At 43.0% G+C, this 22063-nt stretch overlaps 1 protein-coding gene across 3 annotated transcripts in view; it reads left to right on the top strand.

Moving 5' to 3' along the window:
- The window catches only part of LOC137438916 (guanine nucleotide exchange factor VAV2), a 214629-nt gene that overhangs the window by 26171 nt on the left and 166395 nt on the right, over positions 1-22063 (top strand). For all 3 annotated transcript variants that reach the window (XM_068134391.2, XM_068134389.2, XM_078767432.1), the window contains exon 2: positions 11740-11856. In XM_068134391.2, the coding sequence (XP_067990492.2) occupies positions 11740-11856 (117 nt within the window). The remainder of the gene's footprint in view (positions 1-11739; positions 11857-22063) is intronic.

Below are 22063 nucleotides of genomic sequence, written 5' to 3'. Positions count from 1 at the left end.
TCTCCTCTCCTTGCTGAAAATGATGTTTTCACAGGCCAGTCTCAAATTTTGAATTGCTGCCATGAACATTTCTCCAATCTTTTCAAAGCTAATGAAAAATTCTCGATTTGCATCGTTCCATTCAGTCTCTCAATATCTTGTTCTAGAAAATCTAGCCACTGCACCATTCATTTCTGAAATGAATGATGCAATCAAGCAAATGTAAAACAACAGAGATAGCAGCCCTGATTCCACTCCAATGGAATTTTGGAAAAATTCTCACTCTCACACTCACCACCTGTTTTGTCTTCTTTCTGCTTTTTTGTTTCATGAGTTTTTGCCATGTGATTTCAAGAATGCAAATGTTATTACGATTTTCAAAAATGGAGACCGGTCAAATCCAAGCAACTATCGTGGAATTAAAATAGTATTGGCTGCCTCAAATTTTTTCCAAAGTTACAAAGTTGTCTCATTTCTTTCAGTGAAAGAATCTTAAGTGTCACAGTTTGGTTTTTGAAAAAAATCCTTTGACTGTTGATGCGATTTTCTCTTTTCATCAAATGCAGGGGAAATGTTGAGAGCAAAACCTTCCTCTTTTTTCTGCTTTTATTGATTTTACCAAGGATTTTGATGGTCTAAATCGATATTTATTGTGGCAAATTTTGGGTCTATTTGGTTGTCTGGGAAATTTGCTGATTCAATGTCTGCATGATCATATGGATGGTCACATCAAAATTAACAATGAGCTGTCAGCCCCTTTTGTGATTGAGAAGATGGTGTGTTACAGGCCAGTGTGCTAGCACTAACATTGTTCACATTGTTCCTTGCTGCTAGTTTTGAACACTTCCTTGCGAAGGATGATCTGAGTGGTATTTTATTCAAGTGCGGATTGATGTTGGATTTTTCAATCTGCCTCACCTCTCAACTGACTCGAAGTTTTTCAAGAAATCTGTTTGCGAATTCATGTATGCTGATGACTGTGTATTTGTCAGCAATTCAGCTTCTGACTTACAGCAAACTCTCAATCTATTTTCAGCAATAACGACTGACTTTGACTAAATAATCAATCTAACTAAAACAGGAATTTTACATCGACCAATCGGTCCTGAACATTTTGAAAAATCCCTCCTCCTTTGCCATCGATGGTGCTGCATTGAATTCGGTGGACAACCTTGTCTATCATGGCAACAATTTTTCAAATTGCCTCAGTAATGATCCTGAAATTAGTCGTAGTATCTCGGCCGTGGCCCGCAAGCTTTGGAAAACTGTAGAGTCATGTGTGGAACTCTGATGGCATTAATTTGCAAACAAAATTCGCTGTGTATTGTGCCGTACATTTATTTACTCTTATTTATGGACTTGAGACTGAATATTTCACATTTCTGATAAACATTCCTTCATTTATTCAAGTCTGGTGTTGACTTAGCGGTTAGGGTGCTGGCTTGGAATCCTCGGATCCTGGGTTTGAATCCTGGTCGATCGCTGAATTAACGCCAGGGGTGTTGACTCAGCCTGTCATCTTTCCGAGGTCGGCAAATTGAGTACCAGTTCAGTGCTAATTCCCTGTGTGTCGCAAGAGGCGACTAACAGGGTTGGCGGCAGGAAGGGCATCCGGCCATAAAACATTACCTCAAAAAAAAGGGGACCACGGTGCCCAAAAAAGGCCAAACCCTGCTCTGCGGGGAAAAATGACCTCTAAAGGTGGTTCTATTTATGGACTTGAAATTTTCCCCCTTTAGCAAACCAATTAAATGGCTCAATGCACTGCAGCAACGTCACATGCACCAAGTTCTGATAATTGATTGGTCTGACTATCTTACCGAGACGTTGAGTGCATTTCGAACTTTAAACCAATGTTCATGCATCTGGCCAAAGCAAAGCTGCATTGGGCCGGCCGTGTGTGTAGTATGGATGACAACTGATTGCTAAATTCAATCTTCTATTCTAAAATTGATGCTGGCCACCATAATTGTGGCGGTCAATATCTACGCGACAAAGACCATCTCTAAATAATTTTGAAAAAATGTGAAGTTAACGTTTCCACGTGGGCACAATCTTGTCACCACCGTAACAATTGGAAAGATTTTTGTGAAAAGGGAATTGCCAAAATGATCGACACACAAAATTATAATAACCCTAATCAATAATCATAACCATAATAATCACAACCAATAATCATAAATAATAATCATAAACCTAATCAATTATAATCGGTGACTTCTTCTGATTAATCCCTTCTACTTTTTGTAATTATTTGTTGTAACTTAATGATTGTACGAATTGGCCTTATCCGTCATAGGATGGCGAAAGACAGTGATCCTCAGTTCATCCACACATGTGGAATGTGTCTTGTAAACCTGACTCTTCAAAAATCCCCAGGGGAAGAAATCTGCTGGGGTCAAATCTGGGGATCAGGGGTGGAAACATGACCAAACCGAGAGATTATCTTTTCCCCAAACTGTTGCCTTAGAAATTGCAGTATATCTTGCTGAAACCATGTTTCTGCAAACACTATATTTCTTCATCACAAATCAGGAATGAGAAAGTTCCGCAACATATCCAGGAGGCGTTTAGAGTTTACTGTCACAGTCACTTTATTCTCTTTGAAGAAATGTGGCCTAACAATGCAACCTGCACCTACAACACACCACACCGTAACTTTCACAGGGTGCAGCCTTCTTTGATGTAACTCATTGGGATTTTCTTCAGGCCAGAACCTGCAGTTTTCTTTGTTTACACCACTAGTAAGATCAAAATGGGCTTCATCTGTCATTAACAAACAGTTTATGCAGTGGCCATCCTCTTCACATCTGTCAAGTAACCAATGACAGAAATTTTGACGCTTTCCAAAATCAGCAACGTCAAGTTTCTGAACAGCCTGGATTTTGTAAGGCCATAGGTGAAGATCTTCATGGAGTATATGTCTGTGACTTCTTGGGCTAACACTACTTTTTGCCATAAGGTGTCCGGTCAACTTCTTCAGATTTTGGGCAATTGCTGCAGCTACGGCAGCGATTGTCACTTGTGTCCTTTTTTTTTTTTTTTTTTTTTGTATAGAGTCGAGGCTCGTGAAAGAGCTAACATTTATCAAACAAACAAATCAAGCAAACAAAGTATATAAAAAGGGGAGCGGTCGACAAGATGGGGAGAGAAGGGGAGGAAGCACACAAACACAACATTTGAGGGCAGGGACATCGGGAGATGTGTGGGAGGCAGAGGGCCTGGGGGGAGGTAGGATAGGTATAAAATGCAAGGACACCAAGGACTTCAGGAAAGAAGACAAAAGTCACCTCAAAAAAGTGGATTTGGGGTGAAATTAGTGGGGGTAGAAAAGATCAAGGTTTTGGATTGGGGAAGATAAGAGATGGTGGTGAACAGCCGTTTTAAAGACCTGGAGGGAGGAGTGGGATTGAAGAGCGTGAGGGAGTTTGTTCCAGAGGTGGGAGAAAAGAGGAATGAAGGAGTGAAGGTGAGCAGAGAGTCCTGATTTTGGCAGTTTAACCATAAGAGGGTTGCAGGCAGATCTTGTGCAACCTGCAGGAATATTTAGGGGACAGAGCCCAGAGAGAGCTGGGGGGGCAAGGCCAGAGAGGAGTCGGTAGAAGACGGAAAGACCACCAACCTGCCTGCGGTGAGTAAGTGAAAGGCCCTCGGAGATAGCGTCATCGCGGGAGATTCCAATGATTCTGAACGCTTTGGTTTCAACAGCGTGAAGACGAGCTAGGTGTGAGGCGGGAGCACCAGCCCAGAGGGGAGAGCAGTATTCCATTGAGCTGCGGATGAAAGCCTTGTATGTGGTGAGGAGCTCAGGTGTGCCAAGGAAGGACTTCGCACGACGGAGGATGCCCAGTCGGCGACTGGCTTTGGAGGCCAGCTTGGAAATGTGGTTTTCCCAGGAAAGATCATGGCAGATAGTGAGACCCAAAAGCTTGAGTGACAGAACTTCTTGGAGAGGATTATTCAGAAAGTAGATGGGAGGGTTGTCCAGTCGGTCTTTTCGGAGAGACATCGTAAGAGTGTGAGATTTGTCCGGATTGAAAGACATGTTCCACTTGTTTACCCAGTCTATGATTTTGTCCGGGTCTGCAGAGAGTGAGGAGGCTGCAGACTGCCGATCTGAGGGATGAGGAATGGAGCGGCAGAGAGTGGAGTCATCAGCAAAGAGATGGAGAGGATTTTCAAGAGTCAGAGAGATCATTGATGAAGACCAGAAAAAGCACAGGGCCCAGAACACTGCCTTGGGGAACTCCATCCTGAACAGGAAGAGGAGATGAGAGAAACCCATTCAGGGCCACACGTTGACTACGACGAGAGAGGACTACGACGAGAGTACAGTCCTCACTGTACAATGTCTCATGTGCTTAGATGGAAGAACACTAACATCTTCATAAAATTTTGCGACGAAGGAGAGAATGGTGTTACAGTACGGGCCGTTTCTGCATGGAAATTCCCTCCTGAATACTCACTGAGTTGCAATAACAGAGCCTAATTACCTCCGCCACCAAAGGTGGATGGAGGTTATGTTTTCACCTCTGTCTGTTTGTTTGTGAACAAGATTTCTCAAAACTTTGTGGACGGATTCAGACGAAACTTGGCGGAGAGGTAGTGTATGTGACAAAGACGAAATGATTATATTTTGGTGAAGATACGGATTCGGATCCGGCTAGTAGAATGTTTTAAGTGATTCTTCACCATTGGGAGATAGGGCCAAAAACTATATATAGCAGGATATCTCAAAAAGTTGTTGACGGATTTGGATGAAACTTGGCGGAGAGGTTGGGTGTGTGACAAGACCGAATCGATTTGATTTTAGTGAATATCTGACTATGGATTTAGATACGGGAATTATTTAATTTTTAAGTGAATCTTCACCATTGAAAGATCGGGCGAAAAGCGATATATAACATGATAGTTAAAAAAGTTGTGGACGAGTTATGACTAAACTTGGTGGATGAGCTGGTTAGGTGACAAGAACAAGTCGATTGTTCAAGTGACAAAAACATTTCAAGAGCAATAGACGACCATTCAAATTGACTGAACCCGGACTGTGCCGAACAAGCACAAGCGTACACCGAGCCAACTTTCAAAGTCTTGCCCCACACAAGCATTATAATCACCAAGTATAATTTTTGAAATAGATTGTTCAAGAATTCCTCTTGAGAAAATGCCCCGCTGAGTACGGTGAGAAAAGCGGCGCCATTGTTATGACGCCGCTGGTACTCAGAGTATCCCAGGAAGTGACGGTAGTGATGGTACTTCCCACAAGTTTGTGTCAGCTCTATTAAAAGCCTTAACCCATGTATAAAAAAAGTGTCACATATACAGACTTGGCATTTAATATGGAATATTTTTTTTGTGGGGGTGAACCTACTTTTCAAGATGTCTTAGAACCAAAAGTTCATTGGAATTATGTTGAAATTATTCTAGATTTTGTTAATGTGACCTTTAAAAGAAACAAAAACCACATTTGACATTTCAAAACAAATAAATTGATCCTTGAAAGTGATGTAAACTGATATCGAACTCAATTCATGGACAGTACTGTGTTAAACTTCTGTACGTTTTCCAGAAGTATCTCTTTATTTTGCACATTAGCCAAATTTTTTTTTAGCAAAAACAAAAGTTAAATTACGACTGGGATTACGGACAGTAAAATTACAGTTCAGTACTTCGTGTAACCCCCATGAGCATTCAGGAGAGCACGTACACGTTGAGGCATGCTGTTCACGAGATTTGCCAAGGTTTGGACAGGAATCGCTTGCCATGCAGTTACAATAGCCTGCTGCAATTCACGCACAGAGGTCGGCTGCTGGTCCAAGTGGTCGATTTGACGTGTTAATTCTGCCCACAAGTTCTCTATCGGATTCATATCCGGGGACATGGCAGGCCACTCCATATGCTCTACACCACGGTCAGCAAGAAAGTGTTGGATCATGCGAGCACGATGAGGCCGTGCATTGTCATCTTGGAAGACAAAGTTTCCTCGAAAGGCTGCACGAGCAAATGGAAGCAATGTTTCTTCCAGAATGGCCCTGTACTTGAACTGGTTCAGGTTTCCATTCAGAACAACCAGGTCAGTTTTGCCCCCTGCATGAAAAGCAGCCCAAACGGTCACCCCACCACCTCCAGCTTGGACTCCTGGCACTATACAATCTTTGTTGTAGGCTTCATGCACTTGTCTGCGCACTCGGACGCGGCCATCTTGACAATAGACCAGAAATCTAGACTCGTCACTGAAGATCACGTGATTCCAGTGTCCTGGCTGCCACTGCCATTGACGATGCTCTCTGGCCCACTGCAATCGGCGCTGGCAGTGTTGTCTGGTCAGGCGTGGCTTTCTCAGGGGACGGCTGACACGATAGCCTGCTTGAACCAGTCGTTGGTTGACTAGCCTTCTGGATACAGGCACATTTGTCAGTTGCTGCCACTCAGCCCTAAGCCGATTAGCTGACTTGGAACGGCCATTGCGGACTAACCGGTGCAGCTGGCGATCATCCTTCCTTGTGGTTCTGCGGGGACGTCCTGGCCTCGGTATTGGAGTAGGGACACCCCTCTGAGCATTTCGTTTCAGGATCTTTGACACCTGACCTTGAGTGATGCCATACTGCCGAGCAATAGCATGCTGTTTCATGCCGTAATTTCGTAAAGCCACCACTCCATGACAAACAGCATTGTCGAGTTGACGGACCATCTCCAGAGGAAGCGGCAATAACTTTTGGAGACGTGCAGCAGTTGTTTTCCACTAATACAGAACGCAACAACCCTTGTGTACCTGACTGTGAAGCCAATCATCAAATGCACCTGTCTGTACATTTTGCCATGCCACCTGTGATATAATCCTGTTGTTGACTTCTTGCTACGACAGTCAATCAGTGACATGGTTCTTTTAACAAATAAATCACCAAAGTGTAAAAGAAACTCACCAGATTGATATACTGAGTTAAGAAAGTAAACCCAAGTAAAGAAAAAAAAAATATTCCATATTAAATGCCAAGTCTGTAAATGCCCCACCCCGTATATGTATATGTATGTTTATATATTTAATGTATATAATCTATATGTACAGGGTGTTTCAAAAGTCCACTGAATGAAATAGTTATGTTTCAAGTGTTCATTAATCTTTTATTTAAAATGTATGCTGCTATTTTTGCAGGTATCATTGACTTGCTCAAGTGAGATACACACACACCAAATCTTTAATTGTTGTATTTGACAATAAATACTTTTCTCTGTAAGCTTATCGTTTTGCACATTGCACATTACCTGAGGCGAGTTATGCTCTTTCTAATTTGTTGAAAATTGTTAGAGTAGAGTTTACTTCAACTTACTTGTTGGTTGGCGCTGCCTTTTCTGTTTGATAATGAATAATCCCCGGTGTATTAATGTGACTAGTGAGGTACCCGTGCTAAGCACGGGTGGGAGGCCAGAAGCAAACAGGCAACAGGCACAAACAATGCAGATACGGCGAATGCTAAAGCATGAAACCATTAAATTCCACATTCCTGTAGCACCTTCAGTCGCACGTCAGACATGGACAGCAAGTTCGTAAAGGACTTCCATGAAAAACGTACCCATACGCAAACAAATAGGTATGTTCACGTCTAGAAACATCGATCGTGGGTCCGTGGCGAATCTGCATATGGCGATCCGCGAAGTTTACGTTCAGAAAGTAGAAACCATCACGGCATGCCGTCATTCATTTGAACTCGATATCTCTTTTTTCATTCCAAACAGCATCACTCCAATCACAAATTAATCACAAAATAAACTTTTAACAACATTGTTAATGTGTCCTTCATTGTAAAAACTACCAAGTCAACAGTTAAAAGGATTTTGAGCCGATAGGTGTTACGGCCTTGGCAAGATTGATGGAGACAGCGATCTGTTAGCTTATACACCGCCCAAATAGCTATGTGGAATTCTCTCATGTAGAGATTAAACCCACGTCGTTTGAACTTTGGCCGAGGTCATTATTTACTTTTAATGATGTTTACATACGAATCAAAAAGAAGATAATTGGTTTTGGGTCGTCCTTTCCGCATATCTCATGGGATTGTGAGTTGGAGAGACGACCGTGATGGCGGGGAGGGGGTTGGCATTCTCTCAAGCAGGGATTCAACCCATGTCCTTGTAAAAGGTCTTTGTCCGAGGTCATTATTTACTTTTAATGATATTTACATACGAATCAAAAAGAAGATAATTGGTTTTGGGTCGTCCTTTCCGCATATCTCATGGGATTGTGAGTTGGAGAGACGACCTTGATGGCGGGGAGGGGGTTGGCATTCTCTCAAGCAGGGATTCAACCCATGTCCTTATAAAAGGGCTTTGTCCGAGGTCACCGAGTCCGATCGGTGTAGCCGTGCAGCGATTGGTGCAGCCGTTTGTGCGGTACCCGGGAAAATAACGTTATGTGGGAGCCCAAACCGGAAAATGCTGGAGGCCAAAGCTGAAATTGGAAAAACAATATCGCCTATTTTACCCCAGGTGGTCCAAGGATTACCCACCCAAAATATCGTTGCGATCGGTTCAGCCGTTTTTGTGTTACCTGCGAACGGACGGACAGACGGACATTTGGTGAATTTTTAATGTGATGTAATTTCTTCATTTTTACATTAGAGTAATCTATTGGCATGAGGAAGCCCCTCATCTTCTAGATACTAGATTTCATTATTTAACTTTGAAACACCGAATTGTTCATCCCTTGTTCCCACATTTTTCTCTTTCATTCTTGATTGTTATTTGTGAAAAGGCACTAAAAGATTTCTGAACCTTTGTTTCAGAACACTTATCGCAAACTCTACCCGAGATATGGTAGATGTCTAAACTTCGTATTTGTCTCCAAATCTCCTGTACACAATCCATCCGGCTCTGCCCCCTTCTTACTCCTTCACATCCATTACCTACTACTACTAGACATTTTGAATCCTCACCCGAGAAGGTAGACAACGTTCTCTCTAGCCTTGACCCTGCTTTGGCAATGGGTCCCTATGGCATTGCTGTCCATGTTCTCAAACCCTGCTCTGCCATTCTTGCTGCCCCTTTGTCTGCCCTATTGAGTCTGCCCTTTTTGACTGTCTTCCATCAGCCTGGATGTCGGCAAATATCACTCCCATCTTCAAGAATGGTGCAAAAACAGACAGTCTTAACAACAGACCAGTGAGCTTAATTTCAATTACAAGCAATGTAATTGCTGCTGATGCAGTCTTTCCTGTTTTCAAACATCCTGATCTGTGACCATCAGTTTTTATTCTCTCACAGTCAATCAACTCTGGAGATGCTGCTGCTCATCTTTCAGCAATGGTTAGAAGCCCTAAGTCTCAACCAAGATGTCAGGACTGTCTACTTGGACTGTCTATCCTGCTTTGCTTGCCAAGCTCTCTGCCTGTGGCTTTTAAGGGTGCCTTAATTCCTGGATTTCTAACTTCCCCCACTGAAGCAGTCAAATTGATGCTGCCAATGGAACACTCTCCTCATCTCTCCCAGTAGAGGCTCGAATTACCCAAGGCAGTGTGTTGGGCCCAGTCTTGTTCCTCATCTGTACAAATGACCTCTCTGATGCTCTGGAAAACTCTCTCTTAATTATTGCAGACAACTCAAAATTGTATCGTACAGTACCCTGTCGCACTGCACAGGCTGAAATACAGCTGTGTCACTCTTTGCTGATCAGGAATTGAGAAGACGCTGGTCTGATAAATGGAACATGTCCTTCAATCTCACTCTCACCTTTCGCTCCAGAAGGATTGTTAAAACAACCAACCTGTCTATTTCCATGGCCAGCCACTGGAAGAGGTTCAGTCTCTTGAACATCTAGGCCTCACCATCAGCATCAACTTTCTTGAGAAAACCACAGAGCAAAGCTGGCCTCCAAAGCCACTGGGCATCCTCCATCGATCCAAGGTTTTCCATGGGAAATCAGAGCTACTCAATCTGCAAGGCCTTTGTCTGTAGGTCAATAGAGTACCACTCTCACCTATGAGCTGGTATCCAAACATCAAGTCTGTCTTTCCTGGATCCTGTGGAATCTAAAACTCCCAACCTTATTGGAATCTACTATGCTGTTGCCAAAGCAAGGTCTTGCATTTGCATCACAGGCATGTCTGTGGCCTCTGTTTTTTTTGATTGGCCTTTTCTCCAATATTGCTCTCTCTGATCTCTGTGCTCCACACATCCCCAGCAAATCCAGGATACACGTGTTCTTTCAGTAAACCCCTTCTCGTTAAACTTCCAAAATCTAGGCCTGACTGCAGATGTCAACTCCTTTTTTCTTCGTTTCTCCTGTCTCTGAAACCACCTTCCAGAGGCCGTTCTTTTCCACTCTTCCTCCCAGGGCTTTAATCAGGCAGTGCACCACCACCTTGTGTCATCTCCAGTCCTGATTCTTGATCTTTATTACCCATATTAACCCGTCCTAACACAAACCTCTTGCTCGTTTCAGTGTTTCTTCTCTCACTTCGTTTTCTGTTCGTTCATTCCCTTTCCGGTTATGTCAAATTGTTAATCCGCTATCCCCACTGTCAAATTAACCATGCTCTTACATGAGCCTCACTCTTGTATTAAAAAACACATGACTGCTTATGGAAGCGACATTACTTCTACTTTCTGATTGAGGATGTCATTATAGCAGTTAATTCTTCCGCCACAAAGTTTTTGCTATTTGCCTTAATAGTTCTTCATTTCACCATAATCCACCAGGAGACTTCTCTATAATTACATTTGACTGGAAATGTTATGCTTAACTTATCAACGTTGTGGTTCCATATGTGAGAGGATTTTGGTAAACTATTTGAAATACCCATAGATGATACAAGAAGACCTGTTGGTGAACTTTAGAGTTTTGAGAACCTTGTGGATTTCACTCTGATGGCTTCCTCAACGTGCAAATGAAGAAGAAGAACTGCCTTTAGAGGCCATTTTTCCCCGCAGAGCAGGGGTTGGCCTTTTTTGGGCACCATGGATCCCCTTTTTGAAGCAATGTTTTATGACTGGATGCCCTTCCTGCCGTCAACCCTGTTAGTCGCCTTTTGCGACACACAGTGAATTACCAGGGAACTGGTACTCAATTTGCCGACCTGGGACGGATGACAGGCTGGGTCAACCCCCCCGGTGTTAATTCAGCGATCGACCGGGATTTGAGCCCCAGGATCCTAGGATCCCGAGCCAACACCCTAACCGCTAAGCCAACACCAGGTTTACTCAACATGCAAATAAAATAAATAAAATTTATGCTTTACTTCTGGTCCAAGCTTGAATTGTTTTACCATAGGATCTTTGGTAACATACAGATGCGTTCCTCACTATAAATATGCGATATGGGATTTTGAATGTGATCTTCCTGAAAATTGGCATTTCTATCAAAATGTACTAATCTCCACCTCCCAATCATCATCATAGGCCTGCTGACATTTTTAGCTTCCAGCAACCCCCACCACTCCTCCCCTCACTTTTCATTTCTTAGATTTGGATTTGTTCTTGCTATGAGCGTCTTACTATATTATAGCTCAGCTATATTAATTTTATTGTGACGTGACCATTAATGTATCGCAGTTGTCTGATGTTTACAGTCTTAAATGTAACAAGTTGCAGCAAAAATCACACCTGTTTGCAGTTTTAGACATACAAATGAAAAGCACAGGAAATTGCACACAAACAAAGTGACACAATAGGCAGGAAAGAATTACAGAATATAATGAGTCTGTGTTCTTCATTATGCTCAGCCATGTAAATGACAAGACCTGGGCCTGATTTTTTTTTTTTGTGCAGTTCCTCTGCCTAAAGAACATCCGTACATTCCTGGGTGTATGCCACGACATGTATGGCCTGCGCAAGAGTGAGCTCTTCGATGCCTTTGACCTTTTCGACGTGCGGGATTTTGGAAAGGTAGGTCACACCACCACCTGCTGAAGTGCTTAAGGATGCTTACTATATGTTAGTGCGGGAAGATGGTCTTTTGTGAATTAGTGCTCTGTCTGAAGTTAAAGTGGAACCTTGACTCCATTATATATTTTATTTATTTATTTGTAAATTTTATTTTTTGTTGGTACTATTTGGGTTTTCTGGTTTTGGGTGTGAGCATGGAGGACTCTGGTGCCAAGCTTACAAATTGTGTTTGTTTGGGGGTAGTATGCAGAATCCTTGTTCTTCTTTCAGAATCCATTTGCTGGACCGGTATTCAAAAATACCAGGAAGGTAGGACTATATGTAAAAGCCTCTGGTGTATTATTGTCTTTTACTCTTTTTAAATACAAGATTGAGGCTCATGGAAGAGCAAGGCGATGGAGTGTAAAAAGGCGATGAAGTGACAGTGGAACAGTGTGGCAATAGGTGCTTTTCTAAAGTTACGAAGCAGGGTCTGCTTCCTGCGCATGGTCTCGCAGCGCTAACAATTGAGCACATATACCAGGTCAGGTACATGTACATGTTGGCAGCAGCATAATTAATGTGTGAATCACAATCACTGTGACAATGAGTACATAAAACAGAAATGAAGTCTTACATGATATTTCAGGAGCACTGACAGACAGCCAGGCCCATGAAACGTGGCATACAATTGTTGATTGCACTGAATGTGCTTGAAGTTGGAGAAACGTTTATCTGGGAGGAACAATAATTCTGGATTAGACACCAAACACGCACAGAAGGATGACCTTGGGAGCATGAAAGATAAGTACCCAATTGATTTACCAAAATAGTACCTTCCAATAATTAATATGATGAAACAAAGGTGGTGGGAAGGAGAGGCCAAAGGTTCTTGGCCCATGCATTGGCCTGGCAGTGGCTACAGCTACAACTAGAAAGGCACTCGGTAGAGCACATACCTGCTCCAGAATGAGCAGTTTACGTTTTGTATCCCACTGATAGGTCGGATCTGGATCCAGACCTGAACCAAAATCGAATCGGCTTGTTCTTCTCACCTAAGCAACCCATTCACCAGGCTTTGTCATAACCCATCCACAACTTGGCCATATCTCTCAATAATGAAGCATCACTGAAATAAAATCTCATATCTGTATCCAGATCTTCACCAAAATCGAATCAATTATTGTCACACACCCAACCTGTTCACCAGGTTTCGTCCAAATTCGTCTACAACTTTTTGAGATATGCTCAGAGACAAACAGACAAACAGGGGTGAAAACACAACATCCATCCACCTTTTTTGGTGAAGGTACCAATGTGAGTTACATGACCAGAAACTTCAATGCAAGAGGAGGCCGTCAGGTCCATCAAGCCTGCGCAACCTGTTGTCAACCTATGGTTCGTCTGGCTGTGCTCTATCCTTTTTAAATGCTGAGCGTCACACACAGAAACAGCACATACCGTTTTCAAAGTCCTTGGCTTAGGTAGGCCGAGGTCACCTTTGAACCGCCAACCTTGCAGACTCAGAGCAGATGCTTTAACCATTATGCCACCAAGTCCCTATAATTGGGATGCCACGCTCCAACCATTAAAGTTGTAGCATGTTAACTGCACTGCCTCAGCAGAGCAAGTATACATTTCATGCATGGGTTTCTCATGCTTCATACATAGATTATGACCAAATGTGTGTGGATCATGTTGAAAATGTCTTTTTTATGCGTTACCAATGGGTGAGGACTGAGTAATGCAGACAGGTATAGCTGAACACAACCATTTATTATTTAATGGAGATGATGATAAAGTGATGTTGTAGATATTGCTTCATCTTTTTTTACACCACTTGTTTCTCAACCAAACCCACCCCCATTTGTGCCATTCCTCCACCAATTGTCGACTTCTGCCTCTCCCCTCTTCTCCGGTAGGGGACTATAGATTTGCTCTCCCATCTGCCCATCCGTTTGTCCGTCCGGCCCATCTGTGTTTTTCTGGACTTTTTCCATATCCTTTGACATATTGAACTGAACTTAGTACATTGCTTTATTATGATATGGTAGTGAAAATGTTTGAGTTTGAGGGTGTTTCGCCAATTTTTCAGGGAGTTAATGCCCTTTTTGCTTGGAAAAAGAACATTCATTGGGACCGGTAGGGGACATGTATTGCAAAGCAATTCTCCGTCTTGTTCCATATGTTCCCCAAGCTGTTTCTCAGTTTTACCCCGAGCCCTCATCTCCTTTCCTTCTCCTCTTATTTATTTGGGGGTTATATTAAAGCTTGCCAAATGTGTCATACTGGGTTCTAGTTGAAGACCGCTCTTTGATTGAAACATCAGCACACTGAGCTTCTGGTTTCAGACACAAATGATTGTAAATACCGTGAAATGGGTTGAATTGGGACAGCAAGGTGAATAGGGACACAAACTGAAAAAAGTTCAGAAACTTCTTTTGCTGAAAATTGCTAACCACACCGATTTGTTGATATTTGGGTTGAAAGTGTTCTCTTGTTTTTTTAAAAAGCAACTTATAGTCCCTATCAACCCCATATATGGGTTAAATAGGAATAAATAGGATTTTTATGGCTGTCCCTATTCACCCCGTTTTACGGGTGAATAGGGACAGTCACTAAAAAAAAAAAAAAAAAAAAAAAAAACATTTTGAGGCCATTTTTCCCCGCAAAGCGGGGGTTGGCCTTTTTCGGGGACCGTGGTTGTTGTTGTTTTTTGGTCCCCTTTTTGAAGCAATGTTTTACGGCCGGATGCCCTTCCTGCCGCCAACCCTTTTTGTCGCCTTTTACGACAAGCAGGGAATTACCAGTGAACTGGTACTCAATATCACTAATACAAAAAAATAATAATCAAGAAATAGGGACAGTTTGGAGAAACTTTTATCCCATATTTTTTTCATTGGCACCGTGGTTTATATTATGGGTGCATATTATGTGCATCCATCTGAGCTATCAATTTAGCAATAAGTTGGAAACTCAGGATTGTTTCTTGATTATTATTTTTTTGTATTAGTGACTGTCCCTATTCACCCGTAAAACGGGGTGAATAGGGACAGCCATAAAAATCCTATTTATTCCTATTTAACCCATATATGGGGTTAATAGGGACTATAAGTTGCTGTTTAGAAAAAACAAGAGAACACTTTCAACCCAAATATCAACAAATCGGTATGGTTATCAAGTTTCAGCGAAAAAAGTTTCCGAAATTTTTCAGTTTGTGTCTCTATTCACCTTGCTGTCCCTATTCCCCCCATTTCACGGTACGATGCCCAACAACACGTTGTTCTCTTTTCATCAGAAAGTTTTCCATTGTGTTTTCACTTACCAGCTCAAATCCAGAGCAAAGCTCCACAATCCCATTAGCGTGGCAGAGGTTTGAAGCATTTATCATAATGTTTTAATGCATGCTGCATTGCAAAACAGCCAAGCATGAGTAAGGTTTTCATTTTTGTAATAATTAATTATTGATGTGGAAACTGCCACAAGCTGCACCTCCAGTCTCACTTTAGTTCGAGTTATGCAAATCTTTGTAAATTAGGAAAATGGTGGCTGCTGCTTCAGCTATTAAATACACCGCCATGGTCCTGAAACACCAAATAAGGCACATTCCTCGAGAGCTGGAGAAGCAAACTCTCTCGCCTCTTTGATAAATCGTGGTACATAAGCCATCATAAATAACACCTATTTACTTCATTTTGCTATATGAAGTGAAGTAACATTTCACAAAACAGGAACTAACTCATGTGGTTGCAATGCAGCTGTCTGTCTTTGTGGGCTGTGTACTGCAGCGTGTTCAAAGTCTATTTCAGGAATTTTGTCAATCTTAAGGCGTGAAATAGAAAAAAAACAAGGAACTTCCTAGAACCAGGACACAGCAGGCTGTAGCGAAAGGGCTTTATGAGCAAAGTGATGTTGGAGATTTAAGTGCACTAATGCGCAGACATCATCAACGCAGCCTGGTGGTGGTTTAACGGTTGAGGTGGCTGGCTTAAGATCTTAGGTCTTGAGTTTGAGCCCCTGTCGTGCCGTTGAATCAACACCAGGTGGGTTGATTCAGCCTGTCGTCTTTCTGATGTTGGCACAACGAGTGCCAGCTAACTTGGCAACAGCGTGCACGGCCGCATTTCCAGAAAATGATGCAACCAGCAGTGATAGGATCATCAATGCCATTTGACTGCGAGTGCTGCTATAAAACAGCAAAAGTTTTGATGTCGGACACTGCGAGTGCTGTTTTGATGGAGCAAGCTCGGGCCAAGAGCAATCTTATTTTGCTATAGTTTCTGTCTTTCATTCCCTAAATGCATCAGTTTTGTTTGCTCGTTTCTGTCATTGGTGAAAGTGTGATCAGAGTATTGTCACATGGGCGACGAGGCGGATATAGTGTCAATTTAGGGGGTTATAAATCTGAAGGACTCGCAGCCCCATGCAGATAGGCCATGCGTCTCTAATATCATGAGGCCTAGCTAGTTTGCCACACTCATCCAAATGAGGGACATTCCTGATTTACCACTGATTAATTTACCGATTCCCACCAGGGATGTCCAATTATTCTGAAACGAACGACGCGAGGGACTGGCGGACTGGCGCGAGGGACCGCAATGGTTGGCGGATTGCAGATGTGGCTCACATGATCTTACGAAATAATTGTTTATTAATTAGAATGGATACAGGCATAAGGGACATAAACAGACAGATCTAGCGACGATTGACAATTAATAAATAAACCCTAATGCCTAATGAGACTTCCCCTGTATGGCACACTCACACACGTGCACAAGAGCAGGCGAGGCCATTTGAAGAGTTCAGGGTCACTAAAGGACGGCATGGGTAGGGGAAGAATAGGCCCATAACAACCAGACATCACAGCAAAATCGCAGCGGTCCATCACCACCTCCTCTTTCCACGTGACGTCCTTAACTTAACGAACTACAGCACCCAACAACTCCGCTTCCACTGGCATACAGCAACAGGACAACATAATCTCAGCACGAAGTCCTTCATACATGTCAAAATGATGACGAGCACACGGCACATGCTAAGGCTTCAAATTTTTACATCTACCTCTTACCCCACATACATAACAGTCTTATTGTTTTTAACCAATTCATGAATTATTTTTTAACCCATTCCTGAATTATCAAGTTGTTTGCTTTAAATCAATATTTACAATATTTCCTTCCTTCTCCTATTTTTTGTGTTTGTGATTATTTAGAGATACGCGTGGTGATAAATCACACTGATTTCTAATAATGTAGACAGAAAGCGGCCAGGGCATGGCCATCTGTACGGCGAGGAAATTGCTGCACAGTTTATTGCTTTACCCTGCAATGGTCCATCTGGTTCCCATGGGCACAAAGGCCAGAGAAGGCAAAATTTAATTTGGTTGTTGTGGAAATGAAGCCATTGGTCCTTTGTCAGGCATTGGCTTTTCAGTGAAAGCCATTCAGTGTCTGTCGTAGTCTGTGTGTTGTGTTCATGATGCTACAATGTTTTTGGAAATAGCACGAAAAAAATATATATCCTGCCCTAATATTGCCACTAAAGGCCGAGAGTGAGGCAAAGCCTGTGACATTGCGACGTGATTAAACAGCGTCGGATTTGTGGTGATGTCGGATTTGTGGTGATGTCGGATTTGCGGTGATGTCGAATTTGTGGTGATGTCGGATTTGTGGTGATGTCGGATTTGCGGTAATGTCGGATTTGTGGTGATGTCGGATTTGTGGTGATGTCGGATTTGTGGTGATGTCGGATTTATGGTGATGTCGGATTTGTGGTGATGTCGGATTTGCGGTGATGTCGGATTTGCGGTGATGTCGGATTTGCGGTGATGTCGGATTTGCGGTGATGTCGGATTTGCGGTGATGTCGGATTTGCGGTGATGTCGGATTTATGGTGATGTCGGATTTATGGTGATGTCGGATTTGTGGTGATGTCGGATTTGTGGTGATGTCGGATTTGTGGTGATGTCGGATTTGTGGTGATGTCGGATTTATGGTGATGTCGGATTTGTGGTGATGTCGGATTTGTGGTGATGTCGGATTTGTGGTGATGTCGGATTTGCGGTGATGTCGGATTTGCGGTGATGTCGGATTTGCGGTGATGTCGGATTTATGGTGATGTCGGATTTGTGGTGATGTCGGATTTGTGGTGATGTCGGATTTGTGGTGATGTCGGATTTGTGGTGATGTCGGATTTGTGGTGATGTCGGATTTATGGTGATGTCGGATTTATGGTGATGTCGGATTTGTGGTGATGTCGGATTTGCGGTGATGTCGGATTTGCGGTGATGTCGGATTTGCGGTGATGTCGGATTTGCGGTGATGTCGGATTTGCGGTGATGTCGGATTTGCGGTGATGTCGGATTTGCGGTGATGTCGGATTTGCGGTGATGTCGGATTTGCGGTGATGTCGGATTTGCGGTGATGTCGGATTTGCGGTGATGTCGGATTTGCGGTGATGTCGGATTTGCGGTGATGTCGGATTTGCGGTGATGTCGAATTTGCGGTGATGTCGGATTTGCGGTGATGTCGGATTTGTGGTGATGTCGGATTTGCGGTGATGTCGGATTTGCGGTGATGTCGGATTTGCGGTGATGTCGGATTTGCGGTGATGTCGGATTTGCGGTGATGTCGGATTTGCGGTGATGTCGGATTTGCGGTGATGTCGGATTTACGGTGATGTCGGATTTGCGGTGATGTCGGATTTACGGTGATGTCGGATTTATGGTGATGTCGGATTTGTGGTGATGTCGGATTTGTGGTGATGTCGGATTTGTGGTGATGTCGGATTTGTGGTGATGTCGGATTTATGGTGATGTCGGATTTATGGTGATGTCGGATTTGTGGTGATGTCGGATTTGTGGTGATGTCGGATTTGCGGTGATGTCGGATTTGCGGTGATGTCGGATTTGCGGTGATGTCGGATTTGCGGTGATGTCGGATTTGCGGTGATGTCGGATTTGCGGTGATGTCGGATTTGCGGTGATGTCGGATTTACGGTGATGTCGGATTTGTGGTGATGTCGGATTTGTGGTGATGTCGGATTTGTGGTGATGTCGGATTTGTGGTGATGTCGGATTTGTGGTGATGTCGGATTTGTGGTGATGTCGGATTTGTGGTGATGTCGGATTTATGGTGATGTCGGATTTGTGGTGATGTCGGATTTATGGTGATGTCGGATTTGTGGTGATGTCGGATTTGTGGTGATGTCGGATTTGTGGTGATGTCGGATTTGTGGCGATGTCGGATTTATGGCGATGTCGGATTTTTGGTGATGTCGGATTTATGGTGATGTCGGATTTATGGTGATGTCGGATTTGTGGTGATGTCGGATTTGTGGTGATGTCGGATTTGTGGTGATGTCGGATTTGTGGTGATGTCGGATTTGTGGTGATGTCGGATTTATGGTGATGTCGGATTTACGGTGATGTCGGATTTGTGGTGATGTCAGATTTATGGTGATGTCGGATTTATGGTGATGTCGGATTAGTGGTGATGTTTTTTCCCATACGTCCATGAAGCGATGTTTAACACAGATGTGATGATTCAAATTGTGTGTGTAGCCTTTGTGATATAGCAATACTTGATTGTCTGTGGCTGATCATGTTTGTTTGTCGTTCATCAATTTGTTGTTGCACAGTTAATGCCAGGTTGCTCACTCGTTAAAACGTGCGCCATTAGTGAGCTTGACATCCGTCCATCCATGTGTGGCACGCTAACCCATTTTATATACACATCATAGATCGTGTACAATTTATGAGGGAAATTCAAAATATTTCCCATCTTGACTATGAATGAATCGTCCTGTACCAGCAAAACCCAGCACACATGTGGCTCCTTCTCAATGTAGTTTCCAACCAGTTTCCAGTCACATTTTTCCTATTTGTGGGTATGCTTTCTGATGGTATTGGAACAGAAATGGTGTTCTTGGCTCTGAAAAATTAAATTTGGGAGTTTGGGGAGGGGGTGGACATTTTCAGTCTTCCGAGTAGTTCTTGATTCTAGGATCTCAGGTTTAAAATCCAAGAGGTGACTTGTGAAGTTACTGTACACATGACATTTTCACATGCCTTTGTTGTGGAGTCGATGCATGGGAGGCTTGGAACCAGCACAGGCTGTTGGAGACAAAATGACGATGCTCATTCGTGCCAGCAATCTCACAAAGCTAGACTGTGGCCTAGCACAAAGGACTGTTTGGTCGGACTTGCTCTCTGTGTGATTGCTGGGCAACAGTAACAAGCAATTCATGGTGGGGGAGAAAGAGGAGAGAGAGGAAAGAAGAACATTGATTTTGACAGAGGGAGGTTAAAGGTCACATTTTGACTCTACGTCCTTGTGCACCATGCTTTTGTGCTGCCCACAGAGCTGTTCCTTTGTGTTAGCAAGGGATCCGGTTAGAATCAGGATAGATAGGAATACCTTCTCTTTTTCATCTTTCCCGGTCTGTGTTTCATTGCTCTGCCAATGCGATTCTAATGGGAGAGTTAATTTGTGGATTACTCGTTGGGAACGGGAAGGCTTCAATTGAGCTTCATACAGCAGGTTTAACCCTTATGCTGGATGATGCTGCCCCAGATTTCCATTGGATCAGAATATTACTGCAGATCCTTCTGTCCATAGAAAATGCCACATAAATTTGATGAATCTGATTGTATTGTTTTGAAATCCCACTATCTCCATGGACCGCAGGGTATACAACAAACAACAACAGGCATTTTAAGGCCATTTTCCCTGCTAGAGTTGTTAGGGTTAGCTTTGCGGGCCCCATGACGATCTTCTCCATTTTTCCCTATTTTCTACATCTCCCCTTGTTAACCCCCTTGCCCACATTTCTTCTTCCACCACCTTTAGCCAAGTCTTTCTTGGTCTTCCCCGTCCTCTACTTCCTTCTACATTCATTTTCATCACTTCTCAACCAGTCACTTTCATACTTCCTCAACACATGACCAAACCATCTCAACCTGGTCCTCTTCACAGCATCCATCACAGGCTCTATTCCGATCATCTGTCGCAATTCATCATTTGTCTTCCTCTCTCTCAACGATACTCCGCACATCCACCGAACCATTCACATTTCCACCCTTTCCAGCCTTCGTTGCTGCTCTACATTCATGACCCATGTCTGGCTCCCATAAATCATAACACTTCTCACACATGCAGCATACACCTTTCCCTTCAGCTTCAACGACACTCCCCTCCTCGTCAGCACGCCACTCAGTTCCCGAAATTTCTTCCATGCACAGCTCACTCTTGCAACCGTTGCCGAGTCTGATCCACCTTCTCCATTCAGCATGTCTCCGAAGTAGCAAAATGTTTTCAAACCTTCCAGCTTCACGATCAAGTTAGATTAAGAACCGCAGGGTATAAAGTTATCAAATTTTATTTTTCTCATTGTAGTGATCAAATCAATATAGTATGCTTCCGCAGTTTAGTCGTGCATATGCCCTTGATCTGTCCAGTGTAGATTCAATTCTCAACTCAACAATAAACTGTCAGACTAGTGCTTCATTGGTAGGGTGTTGCATTCACCAATGAGTGTGCTGTCCTTTGGATGGACATTAATCTGAGGACCCATCTCATATCTTCAGCTGCTGGATGTTAATAATTTCAGTCTTTTGATGGAGGTGAGGTGAATTATCGTGGAAGGCATGCTTCCTAACCCACATCCCCATTCATTGGTCTTTCAATCTTGACAAATGGTATGCCCACCAACAAATGGTAGGTCCCACTCTACCAGTATATGGTGCTCTCTACAGCGCTTTTTTATGATAAAAAAAAATCCTTTTAATTCAAATTTGCAATGAAATGTACAACCAAATTTGTCTCAATTTGGATTTAAGGAGGAGCTGTTGTTCCCTCTCGGTTTCATATCCCACTCCTGACACCAGTGTTGTGGTCAAAGGTCTTCAGAGACCATCGTTCCACTCGCAGAGATGGGTCAAAAAGGTCTCCGTGTCTGCCAAGTAAATTTGGCGTGAATTGGCATTTAAAAACACGATCGTGGTGAATCGGTCTGAAATAATTGGCCGAGTGAGCCGTCACGTATAATGGGTAAATTTTCCAATTTCCTTAAAGCACGATGGTTCCCAATTCCTGATGACCACAAACAAGTTCTTATTAACAAATGGGATTTATTACAATAAATGGGGCGGTGAAAAAGAAGAAGAGCATGGCCAAAAGAGTTGAATATAGACTAACTGACGAATCATAAAATAAATACCCCAGTGTGC

The sequence above is a fragment of the Myxine glutinosa genome, chromosome 13, assembly GCF_964187855.1.
Source record: "Myxine glutinosa chromosome 13, kmMyxGlut1.1, whole genome shotgun sequence".
Taxonomy (NCBI): domain Eukaryota; kingdom Metazoa; phylum Chordata; class Myxini; order Myxiniformes; family Myxinidae; genus Myxine; species Myxine glutinosa.
This window is presented reverse-complemented; position numbering and strand designations above follow the sequence as displayed.